The 13,101-nt window shown below is 41.8% G+C and overlaps 1 protein-coding gene across 1 annotated transcript in view; it reads right to left on the reverse strand.

Annotated features, from left to right (window-relative positions):
* LOC133224536 (C-Maf-inducing protein-like) overlaps positions 1–13,101 on the reverse strand; it is a 50,645-nt gene that overhangs the window by 3,195 nt on the left and 34,349 nt on the right. The window contains exons 3-6 of the mRNA XM_061376068.1: positions 4,984–5,145; positions 3,736–3,774; positions 1,779–1,841; positions 1,196–1,276 (exon numbers count right to left, since the gene is read on the reverse strand). Of these exons, the coding sequence (XP_061232052.1) occupies positions 1,196–1,276; positions 1,779–1,841; positions 3,736–3,774; positions 4,984–5,145 (345 nt within the window). The remainder of the gene's footprint in view (positions 1–1,195; positions 1,277–1,778; positions 1,842–3,735; positions 3,775–4,983; positions 5,146–13,101) is intronic.

Below are 13,101 nucleotides of genomic sequence, written 5' to 3' on the forward strand. Positions count from 1 at the left end.
AAAGCACCTGCTAACTAAAATCCTGCATCTCCTCACATCACCTGATATTTTTAGATGTAAAAGTGTTCCAGCACGTTTCTTCACATTTACACAGGTGTAACCTTATTATACAGGTGTTATTGAACTACAAAGATAAATTTAAAGTGATGAACAAGGACCACTGAGGACAAATAAGCCCTCCCAGTTATCTCTCAAGCAGCTGGCTGTGGAAGAAGAGTCATCCTGAAAAAATAAATGGCAACTGAAATTTAAAGAAATGCCACAAGGGGTAACAAACTGGAGGTCTGTAAAAGGGAGGATACACTCCCAAATCACTGAAACCTTGTTATTTATTTTGGTTTCAGGCACTTCTATAGCACAACTTATATAAACATCTCAAAGGTTTTACAGCTACAGAAAATTACCAAAAATGCCTAGGCAGAACCACATCTTCAAGTCTAAGTGTCACTCTTTGCTAGCACTGAATGGCTCCCTGGTAAGTTTATCCAGCAAAGGAACTGTGAGTGATTCCACAGTTGACATTGCAATTAAAATCATCTGTCGTAGTTTAAGCCCAGCTGGTAACTGAGAACCACACAGCCACTCTCTCACTCCTCCCTCTTCTCCCCCCCTGCTCCTGGAGGGATGGGGAGGAGAATTGAAGGAATGTAAATCCCATGGGTTGAGATAAGAACACTCCAGTAACTGAGGTATAATACAAAACTACTACTACCACCACCAATAATAATAATGATAAGGGAAATAATAAGGGGAGAGAATATAAAATTAAAAGAGGAAAAGGAAAAAAAATACACAATAAACAAGTGATGCACAATGCAATTGCTTACCACCTGCTCACTGATACCCAGCCAGACCTGAGCAGCAATCTGGGCCTTCTGGGTGACTCCCCTAGTTTATATACTAGGCATGATGTACTGTGGCATGGAATAACCCTTCTGCTGGTTTGGGTCAGTTGTCCTGTCTCTGCTTCCTCCTGGCTTCCCCTCCTCCCTGGCAGAGCATGATACTGAAAAGTCCTTGATTGGAGTAAGCATTTCTTATTAACAACTAAAAACATTGGTGTGTTATCAGCATTGTTCTCAGACTAAAGCCAAAACACAACACTGCATCAGCTACTAAGGAGAAAAATAACTTACAGCTGAACCCAGGACAAACTTCTCCAAGCTAACCAAGTTCCTGTAACATGTGCACTCACCACGTTGTGTTTGAGAATCCTCTGTACCGCTGGTGTGAATACTTCTATCACAACCATGGACCGCGGGCACTCTCGGCAGTGCTGTAATAAGTAACAAGTCGTTTTGTGAGCTGCAGAAATCATGAAAAGGGATTTCCCCTGGTTTCACACCTCATGCATGGATTACTCCAAAATTAACAAGATCCAAGGGCTAAATTAATCTTTACTGGGATTAGGCTACTTTTAACGCTGCTTCTTCCTGTGTATTTGCTGGCATCTAATGGAAGATTGCCATGGGAGCTTATGAACTACATGAGTTCCTTTCTCCACAAAGCTCACTGAAATGTAGAATTTTTGAGACTTCTACCCCTTTTAAAACTTGCCAGCAGTTTTAAAAGTAAATGGGTCATCATGACTATGCAGTCCAATGCATGAAGCATATGGATCTATTTATCATAATGGTGCTGTTAACCATTTGGTTGTCGACCAAAAACTGAAATCAATTTGGGCATGAGGTAAAGCACTATAGGAAAAAAAAACAACCACCCCCTAAAAAAACTACATTCATAGACAATTGTTTCAGAAAGCAAAGCTGTTCTGATACCTTGCAGAAGAATTCACAGAGGTCAGGAGGAGGATGGTTGTTTTCCAGCAGAGGTGCAGTTGCCTTTAAAAAGAAAGAAAGAGAGAGAACAATTTAGAGGATTGCAACTGGAGTAAGCATCTTGCAGGGAAATATTTTGCTTGAGGGAAAAAAAAGCAGCTCACTTTTAAAAAGGAATGACAAAAGCACCAATAGAGAAATTAGAGATGGGCTGTGTGTTTATTTTGCATGTGTGTTTATTTTGCATGTGTGTTTATTTTGCATGTAAACTCAAGCACACCTTTGCTATGCATCCTTTGTGAAATTTTGCCTTTAACTGTATCAGTGTAATATATAACACACAACAAAAGAAGCACAATTTTTATAATGGTTCAAATAAAAACAGGAGCAGTCCAATTGTTTCAGGATGTAATACAGCAAGGATGAATCAGACTCCCTGTTTCAGTTACAACATCTCCCCAAAAGAAAAAAAAACAAAGCCACACACATCCTTACATCCTTTATGAAAGAGTTCAAGCTCTTTTTGTGAGAAATAAGTCACTACAAGTACCATAGCACTGTTCTTACCTTGGTGGACCCTATTTATCAAAATCAAGCATCTAACTTTTTGCAAGTTGAGATCAACCATTCCTTCTCTGTTGCTACACAAGCCAGTGTGCTTACGCTCAGTAAATACATTAGAGCTCATACCTGCCACTGAGGGTGTAATGAACTTATGTGGTTCTTATTTCCTTGGTAAATTAGAAAATGGAACTAGAATAATATATTCTCTCTATGTGATACTGCCTTCTGGCTTTTCAAGTCTTGAGCTAAAGGGATTCCAAGTACCCATTTAAAAATAACACTCTAAATACAGTGGCTAGGACACTGTATTAAGCAAGTGAACACCAGATATTTTATCTGAATGGCATCAGGAGTTTTACTAAGGCAGCCTGCTTTGTGTTTTTGCCCTCCCTCTTGTCTCCTTAAGTCCACCTAGTCCAACTTTCCTGTTCACAACAGGGCCACCTTGCATCTTTTATTAAAAAATCCTTCCCCCAAAACAAGTAGTTGCATCTGAGGCCTGAATTGCCCTTGGCACTAGGGTAAAATGAAAGCTGCAGCAGATCTCAAAGAGAAGTAAATATCACTTCAGAAACTTATCTCAGTGGCTGATTCTAGCTAAAATGGTATATCAAGCAGCAGTCACACCTACTGGCAGCTACATGCCACCTTGTCATTTTGCAGAAAGTGTCACAGGGATGTGATAAGATCAGGTGGTGGTGAGATTCTATATTAGATTACTGGGTAAATCTGGAAATTGCCAGTGACTGAAATTAAATTACAGTGATGGGGAACCAAGTTCCACCTTTTTGATAAATTGTTGAGACTTTATATTTTGTTGCACAAAGAGATGCCATTTGATTCACTTATTTCTATGTCTAAATAAATGCAAACTAAAGAAAAAAGTTGAGGAAGATATGTTTATAAATCAAGTAAGCAGGGGGTTAAACTGCAGTGACACATACACATAGCCACACTTACAAAAACAATCATTTGCTCACATACCATCAGCAATGGAGACATTCTGTATATGGTAGCATTAGCCCCTCAGAAAACTACTAAGCCTAAGGGTTTTATAGGGCAAGTCTGGAGATTATGTTTTTTGACTATTTCAGGTACATATATAGATGTGAACATTGCACTGTGTAGCCTAGTAAGGAGGCCATTAACCCTCAACATGCTGTTCTTGACAAGGAAATGTTATTGTTACTCATCTATGAAACAAGAAAAGAGAAATGACAAAACCACACAAATCCCAGTAGAACAAATAATGAGTGCAATCCTGCTTAAGTTCACCAGCATTGGTGGAAACATTTTCATATTTGCCTGCTTCACTGGGGCAGAGGCAAGCATTAACAGAAGCATTAACAAACAATACAGATTTGTCCTTGGATTTTGTCAGAAAGATACTCACCACAATAATGTTCTCATGGTCTTGAGAGGTTAAGTTGTTCTGAAAGAATTGAAGAAATGACTGAGCAAAGAGTACTCTCGGTTGGCACATCAGCAGACACAGTCCTCTTGGCTACCACCAGATGCAAGCAGAAAAGCTCAAGACTGCAACTTCTTATTTTCATAATAAAAATCATTGCCTTGAAATCATTCTCTTAAAGAAGGTGGTATACTCTCTGATATGAGGCCTTGTGCAAGCTTCCATTTATCCTTCAGCACACTGAGATCCAAGTCACCCCAGCCATGAAAGCTGAGTGTACAAACACCAGGATGCCAGAGTAGGTCTCAATCATTTGGAAAACTGAAGCCATCAATACATTTCTCAAAAATGTTTTCTTACAACAGGCTGTATTTTTTTGTGTGTTTTATTTTTTGTGTGGTTTTTTTGTTTGTTTCTACAAAAATTAATAATAGGATTGTTGTGTTGCATACTACTTGTTGGCAAACTAACTGCTGCAGTTTTTCTGAAATTCCTTCTTCAATCATAGAACCAGTGAAAGCCAATAAATTTACTGGAAGTCACCTATGCTACCACCTGAGTAAAAGAGATTGCTTTTGGCTTTCTCAACAGCATGATCCATTCAGAGAGTTGTGAGTTGATAAGATCTTTGCCTACTGCAAGAAAAGCAGCTAGCAGCATTTTTGCTATCACAAATCTTTGTACATCAGAACTGACATGAAAAACCTGCTTGGCATTACATTTCCTGTCCATGAAAAGTTAATTATTTAAAATAGATGCTATAAAAGGAGGATAGATACCACTGAACCTCTGAAGAATAATTTATTTTTTTTTTACAGAACTGGTAACAATAAATAGCTGCATAATAAATTTATTGGTATATACATTATTGTTACAAGAATTATCAGTCATGGAAAAAAACATAATGGAAGTCCAAGGGAGGTTTGTCACTGATTTGAAATAAGACCTGAATCAGACCCATGATAAATTTATCACAAACAATCAACAAAAACAAACAAAAAGCCTCAAGAGAAATGTGTTTTGTTTTGTTTCTAGAAATCTACCTATTAAGTGTCAAATTCTCCTTCTCCCCAGCAATTACAAATTCCACTCAAGTCAGCAGAAGTCAGAAGCAGACTCAAAGGCAGAATTTTGAAAGCCCAAGTTAAAACAAAATCCACAACAAACTTTTAATTGTTTGTCTCTCATCTAAATGGACAGTGTCTTGCAGGAGCACTACTGAGGTCATACCTCTGAGAACAGCTTTGAGACAATCTCCAGTGGTGCTTGGTGAATGGAGTCATCCTGAAGTGGAGATGTCAGCGCCATGTCCACCAGTGACCTGATCTCCTTCAACACCACCTCCCAGCGGCTGGGGTTACTGAGCACCTTCTTGTACTTGTAAATCTTCTTCTGAAAGAAAAATGAAAGGATCATGCTGACACCACCATGAACCGCTTGAAACAAGCGAGTGAATATGTGCTTCCAACATGCAACTGCCAAGTGGGCTGCTTTGTATTTTGAGTTTTGCTTTTCTGTTTGCTGAAAAGCTGTACCTGAAACATTTAACTGTGTCCTAGGTTCAGCAGTAACATTAATTTTTCTCCTTCTTAGTAGCTGGTGCAGTGATGTGGTTTTGACTCCCATCCTGAGAACAACACTGGTAACACTAACGTTTTCAGTTGTTGCTAAGTAATGTTTACTCTGACCAAGGACTTTCTGAGTCTCATGCTCTGCCAAGGAGGAGGGGAAGCCGGGAAGAAGCAGAGACAGGATACCTGACCCAAACTAACCAAAGGGATATTCTATACCACAGCATGTCATGCCCAGTAAATAAGCTGGGGCAGTTACCCGGGAGGGCTAGATCACTGCTCGGGTCAGGCTGGGTATTGGTCGGTGGGTGGTGAGCTGTTGTATTCTCTTCCCTTGTTATTTCCCTTATCATTATTATTACTGGTGGTAGCAGTAGTGGATTTGTGTTATGACTTAGTTACTGGACTGTTCTTATCTCAACCTGTGGGAGTTACGTTCTTTCAGTTCTCCTCCCCATCCCTCCACAAGTGGGGGGAGGAAGAAGGGAGAGGGGGAGAGTGAGAACAGCTGCATGGTTCTGAGTTACCGGCTGGGCTTAAACCGTGACAGTTTTTTGTGGCGCCCAATGTGGGGCATGAAGGATTGAGATAAAGACAGATCTGACCGGAGTGTGTCTAATCGTATTTGTGGTAAACTTTCATTGTTTCAGGTTAATAGTCACTCGTCACAATGCTGATTTATTGGCTCTCAAAGTTGTTGCTCTTGATATCAGTTTCAGCATGTCGTACCTTACTTACAGCCTGTATTTGCTGGTTTTGTGTTTATTGGCTGGGAGACTTGGGCTAAGGTTCTTTTTTCACTGTACTTTGTGGTAATTACTTGTAATACAAAAGACTTGTTGAACATGAAACTGATCTGGCTTGCATTCCCAGTGTGGTCATCACCTCTATACTTTGGGAGGCATATAATGGAAGTATTTAGCAATTACACATTTTTTTCTCCTCCTTGGGTAGTTAACCTATGAAGGAGACATTCCCTTACATTTCCAGCTCCCCCACCAGACTATTTACAGCATCATTTGAGAGTTCTGAAGGTTTTGAATGCCTTTGGGTACCCTTGAGATTACTTGTTTACTCTGATCAAGGCCTTTCTGAGTCTCATGCTCTACCAGGGAGGAGGGGAAGCTGGGAGGAAGCAGAGACAGGACACCTGACCCAAAATAGCCAAAGGGGTATTCCATACCACAGCACATCATGCCCAGTATGTAAACTGTGGGCAGTTACCCAGAAGGGCTAGATCGACAAAATAGAAACCATGACAAAATGGAAAAGAATACCTCATACGTCTATACCATTTTCTTCTGTGGAAGCAATAAAAACCTGATTTCCTTTTTTTCACTTCAAATTTAAAACTCCAGAGCATCTTTCTTTCCACCATTTCCTCTTGCAAGCACCTTATTCTCGTGCTAATAAGAGGTGCCTGTTATTACAGAGGGAGAGGCCATCAAAGCATCATTCTATAGACACTGTATTCTACACTGCTAATTGATGAATTCACATTCATAATTAATTAAAATCAATAGCATCGAAGTGCAAAATCCCAGTAAACACACAGGCTTCTTTTTCTGTCTTGAAAGATCCTGAAAAGTCACACTGTCATCTTCTAGTTGTAACAGAAACTATCTTATAAAGTATCCAAGAATTCCATGCAACAGCATTTCTACTGTTTTCTACTACACTAGAAAATGGAAGCAAGGACAGGAGGCCTGGGAAGAGTACAGGGATGTTGTCCAGGAAGCTAGGGACCACGTTAGGAAAGCTAAGGACCAGTTAGAATTAAACTTGGCTAGGGATATTAAGGATAACAGGAAGGGATTCTACAGGTACATAGCAAATAAAAAAAACAGATTAGGAAGAACGTAGGCCCCCTCAGGAAGCTCTCGGGTGAACTAGCTACACAGGATTTGGAGAAGGCTGAGGTTCTGAATGACTTCTTTACCTCAGTCTTCACTGGCAAAGGCTCTGCCCACACCACACAAGTCTTGGAAGGCACACGCAGGGACTGTGAGAATGAAGACCTTGGGACCACTGTAGGAGAGGAATTGGTTCGAGACTACCTTAAAAATCTGAACGTGCACAAGTCCATAGGTCCTGATGAAATCCATCCGCGGGTCCTGAAGGAGCTGGCAAATGAAGTTGCTAAGCCACTGGCCATCATATTTGAAAGATCATGGCAGTCAGGTGATGTTCCCAACGACTGGAAAAAGGGAAATATAACCCCCATTTTCAAGAAAGGGAAAATGGATAACCTGGGCAATTACAGGCCAGTCAGTCTCACCTCTGTGCCTGGCAAAATCTTGGAGCAGATTCTCCTGGAAGGCATGCTAAGGCACATGAAAAACAACAAGGTGCTTGGTGACAGCCAGCATGGCTTCATTAAGGGCAAATCCTGCTTGACTAATTTGGTGGCCTTCTAAGATGGGGCTACAGAACTGATGTACAGTGGTAGAGCAGCTGATATCATCTACCTGGATTTGTGTAAAGCGTTCGCCACTGTCCCACACGACATTCTTGTCTCTAAATTGGAGAGACATCAACTTGATGGATGGACCACTCGGTGGATAAAGAACTGGCTGGATGGCCGCACACAAAGAGTTGTGGTCAATGGCTCAGTGTCCAGATGGAGACCAGTAACGAGTGGTGTCCCTCAGGGATCAGTGTTGGGACTGGTCTTGTTTAACATCTTCATCGCTGACATGGACAGTGGGATTGAGTGTGCCCTCAGCAAGTTTGCTGATGACACCAAGCTGTGTGGTTCGGTTGATACGCTGGAGGGAAGGAATGTCATCCAGAGGGACCTTGACACGGTTGTGAGGTGGGCTGATGCCAACCTCATAAAGTTTAACCATGCCAAGTGCAAGATCCTACACCTGGGTCAGAGCAATCCCAGACACAGCTACATGCTGGGCAGAGAAGAGATTCAGAGCAGCCCTGCAGAGAAAGACTTGGGGGTGCTGGTCGATGGGAAAATGAACATGAGCCGGCTTCATTGTGCGCTTGCAGCCCAGAAAGCCAACCGTATCCTGGGCTGCATCAAAAGGAGTGTGACCAGCAGGTTGAAGGAGGTTATCCTGCCCCTTTATTCTGCTGTCGTGAGACCTAACTTGGAGTATTGTGTACAGTTCTGGTGTCCTCACCATAAAAAGGACATGCAACTGTTGGATCAAGTCCAGAGCCACGAGAATGATCAGGGGACTGGAGCACCTCCCATATGAAGATAGGCTGAGAAAGTTGGGGCTGTTCAGCCTAGAGAAGAGAAGGCTGATGGAGACCTCATAGCAGCCTTCCAGTATTTGAAGGGGGCCTATAGGGATGCTGGGGAGGAGCTCTTCATTAGGGACTGTAGTGATAGGACAAGGGGTAACAGGTTAAAATTTAAACAGGGGAAGTTTAGATTGGATATAAGGAGGAAGTTCTTTCCTGTTAGGGTGGTGCGGCACTGAAATGGGTTGCCCAGGGAGGTCGTGAATGCTCCATTCCTGGCAGTGTTCAAGGCCAGAATGGACGAGGCCTTGGGTGATATGGTTTAGAGCGAGGTGTCCCTGCCCATGGCAGGGGGGTTGGAAGTTGATGATCTTAAGGTCCTTTCCAACCCTAACTATTCTATGATTCTATGCTTCTACTCTCAAGAGAAGCATTCCTGTATGCCTAATCCCATATGTTCCAGTTATCTGCATGCCCCTGCATTACATACGGACATGGCCAAAGCTATTTAACCAATTGCCCCATCCACAGACCATCAGAAGACAATTCTTACCTCCTCAGCAGCCATGTTGCCACAAATGACTGGAGCAGAGGCTGCTTTGTATTATAAATAATATTCTTTAGAGAAAACCCACCCTCCCAAATCCCCAGAGGTGGCTTGATGCAACTCTGTAAGTTCATGGAAACAATGACGAGCATTAGAAGGCCTCTCCCAAAAAGAGTCCAACAGGTGCACTGGAACCAGAAGAGGCTTGCTAAGGCAAGCAGCACTGGAGCAGCACTGGATATAGCTCTTGGACCCAGAGCTAGCAGTGAAGGAGCTCTGCTGCCCGAGGAGAGTGACTGCCAGGACCACAGCACTTCGTTCGGTTCATATGCTGTGTGTGAATCTGGTCCTCTGGTCAAAGGGATGTCATGAAGTTTTGATAGATATTCAGGTTTATTAAATAACACAGGCTGGCACTTCTTATTTTTCTTTAAAACATCAGCGTTTTGCACTTAAAAAATGGATCTTACTTTCCTAGGCAGCATTTCCAGGAGAACTGCCCATGTCGTGAAGCTTGCAGATTCAGCTGCACATTTTGGGCTTTCATTTGCCAGTGTAATAAAGGCAGATAACTTTGCAAAGAGTCAGCATGCTCTACTTTGTTTCGGAGCTTTGCTGCTATATGGCATTTCCTCCTTCATTTGCACAGGGCAGCCCCTGCAGGAACCATCTGAACAGGCTGGCTCTTTGCTTATCATCTGCTTCTTTCCCACTGTGGCAGCATATTTAATGCTCAACAGAAAACACAGTCACCTCTATACCCTATCTGAAACACAAGAGAAGAGAACAATACAGAAAAATAAAGATTTCAGATGCCTTGGGTTTGTCAATGTTGTTAGAGGGGGGGAGAAGAGGGTGGCACTGGGCTGACATGTAAAAGGCTGATAAAACAATTCAATTATCTTTTAAATTAAATTCATGCAAGAACAAAAGCACACTGGCAAGTAGTTTACACTTTCAGTACATTTTAAGCTACTGTAATGCTAAAGGATCATAAAAACACATACTGCAGACATTATCAAATATGTTTGGAATTTCAGAACTGAGCAAATGCCACCAGCATTACTTCTACCATAATCACAGATTTCTTAGAATCTTTAGGAAACTTGAATCAGAGTTTAATTTCTATTATTCATATAGTGCCTTTCTTTAGGGTCTTTCTGTTAGACCTACCCCAGCACCAAGTAAAATCTAAACTTCAAAGCCAACCAGCCAGCTTTGTAACTTGAAGCAACTTTTTTCTTACTAATTGAGGATACTAAACAAAGCTAGGTCAACAGATATATTTTCCACATTGAAATCTATTCCTTGGTTCCATAATATGAAGAAATCAAATTCAAAGCAGAATTCAAAGCTGGATGAGAAGTGGGGACTGGTGGAGCACAAGAGCTGGCGAACTGGGTTATTACAACACTGCCTGCTCTGGGCTGCCCCTTGCTGCTAAAGGAAACCCTCTTGCCCAACAGGATGCTGCTCAGACAACCCTACCACAAATATCTTTCTTCAGCTGTCAAATCCACTCTTGCTTGGGGGGAGGGAGGAGTAAGGGAGGTTTCCTTTTCCTTTTAGACATGTCCATTAAAAATTAAAGTGATGATGATGATGATGATGTACATAAAGGACAGCAGGAGCTGTATTCCCTGCTACACAAGAGTGACCTAAACAAGCTGCTGCTCAGACCAGGCAGTGACTCCAAGGGAGCATCAGGGGACAGCTACCTTTGCAGACATGCTGAGCCCACCAAAAAATAAAAATCCAAACTTATCAGTCTTTGCATCATATTTTCAGCACAAATGGTTGTGCTGCACTTATGTACTAAGCTGTAATCTGCAAACAGCATTACAGAAGTCTGGAATGATGGTGGGAAATCAGCAGAAAATAAATAAATAAATAGAGGAGCCATCCTCAAGAGGGTTGAACTCTGCTATCCTGAATCTTTGCCCATGTTTTTCTCATCATCAAAAATGCTGCTGTTTTTCTTGTCAGAATGCTTTTCACTGTTGAGCACCTTGCTTAAACCTTCAATTAAAGCTTGAAACCTATCAGTCAGTTACAGAAGCAATTTGCTGTGCATCAGCAAGCACCTAGCCAACGCCAAGCCATCTGCTTTATTCTACCTGTGCTTATTCCAGAGCAAGGGGAAACAATAATCACTCACAAGATTAAAAGCAAAGCTTCCTGGTAAAGACCCATATCTGAGAACAGGCATGTCAACACGTGTGAGGAGTTCATTCCCCCTGGATGTAGATGCAAAAGATGCCTTCAGTTGCTGAAAATTCTCACACAACATTCATCATTAATAGCATGTAGAAGAAAAATACTGGGATGGGAATGCAGTTTCGCTGGGATTTCACTAAAAGCAGCAGCTCCTGTGACAATTTATGTGAGCGATGCCAACATGGAATTTGACCCTCCTAGTTACTGACCATCCAGAACCACACAGATACTGTAATTCCAAAATCTTGCTATGCTGACTTTAAAAGCAAACCCACTGAACTTAATAAGTACCCAGAAGGAGCAGCATGGGGAATTAAGTGACACTGACAGGGCATCCTTCATTCTCAAATCACTCTAAGTCTTGCAAAAACCCAAAGACCTAAGCCTCAGTCCTGTTTTAGAGGAGGAGAAATTGAAGTCCACATGTGAAAAATTACTTTTCCAGTGTTATTAAGCAAGCAAACGTGACAAAAATCTGTAAGCAGTGTTTTTTGCCATCAGTGCTCAAAAGCTCCTGAACACTGCTGTGAACCGAAAGTTCAGGAGAGCCTAGGAAACTTTTAGCTTTTTAAGTAACATCTTTATATGTTTTTCAATCTTATAATAGCCTCATCCCATAGTCCTTGCTCAAACACCACTTCCTTGGAAAAGATGATAACACTGATGTAGTTGAAATCTAAGAAAAATGGAGACTAATGCACAAAATTGGATGGCATGGAACAACTACCTTTTTCAGCCCTAGCGAGGCCTTTCATATTAGGAACGTCTTAAAGCACTTGATCCAAAGCAGGCAAGAAAGTTAGCCTTCTTTATGACCAAATTTTATCTCTACTTTGCTACTGGTGGCCAGGAAATGTTCTGTGCTCTTGAGAACCTATCTGCAAATATCTTCATTACACTGCAAAAAATTAATTGCCAACCCTAGTCCAGAACAGCCTGTTAAATTCTAGTTCTCTGCTCTTCAGCCCTTTACCACAGAGCAACAGGTAACTCATCACTTCTTTACTGGAGAAGCTGGAGCTACTGTAGGCTCATATGCTGACTTTGAGGGCTGTGTGTGCCAGCAATTGTTTATTTCTTGCTGAGCAATGAGGGCAGTTCCAGAAAAGGGAAAAGGTCAACCTCCCACACAGATGCCCTCCCCAGCTCATCGTGGCGATGGCTGAGCCAAGCTAGTTGACAGTGCTTATGTTAAATGGAGGTGCCTCTTGCTGAATGTGAGTGTACAGAGGAAAAAAAGACACCAGAACGGTCTTCTCCACTGTAGCAGCACACTTTGTTAAAATGCGGAACAACGAGAAACAGGAATAGTTGCTTGTGATGTTCAACACACATGCTTGGCTTGTCCTACAAAGACCAGGACGGAACATTTTTGAGCACCACCTGCTGGCATTCTATTAACTCGATACCTTAATGGAAACAAAGATGGCAACGCATCCCCATGCCATGCTAGATCCATATTCTGCTTTTAACACTAGCAGGCATCACTTATTTCCCAATATTCTGAAAAATATGCAAGAGTAACTTGTTGCTAGGAGAATTGCCCCTGATAGCCAGGGACTGGCTTGAATCACTAGCTAGATCCACTGAAAGCCTTCTGAACCAAGTTCCTACTCACAGCATATACCAATATGAAGAAAAAAAAAAGCAATTCACCTGAAAAGACTAAGTCTATAAAAAGTTTCATTCCAGGAAAAGGCCTGAAGCCAGGATGAGATTACAGAAACTCTTCCAAGTCAGGGAATTCAGACTGCTCATGCTGCAGTATTCGTACTCTGCATGACCTCCTGATGGTTTTGCACAGAAAGA

The sequence above is a fragment of the Neopsephotus bourkii genome, unplaced genomic scaffold, assembly GCF_033783945.1.
Source record: "Neopsephotus bourkii isolate Nb327-2 ecotype Australia unplaced genomic scaffold, CSIRO-AGI_Nbou_v1 NB_1702, whole genome shotgun sequence".
NCBI lineage: Eukaryota > Metazoa > Chordata > Aves > Psittaciformes > Psittacidae > Neopsephotus > Neopsephotus bourkii.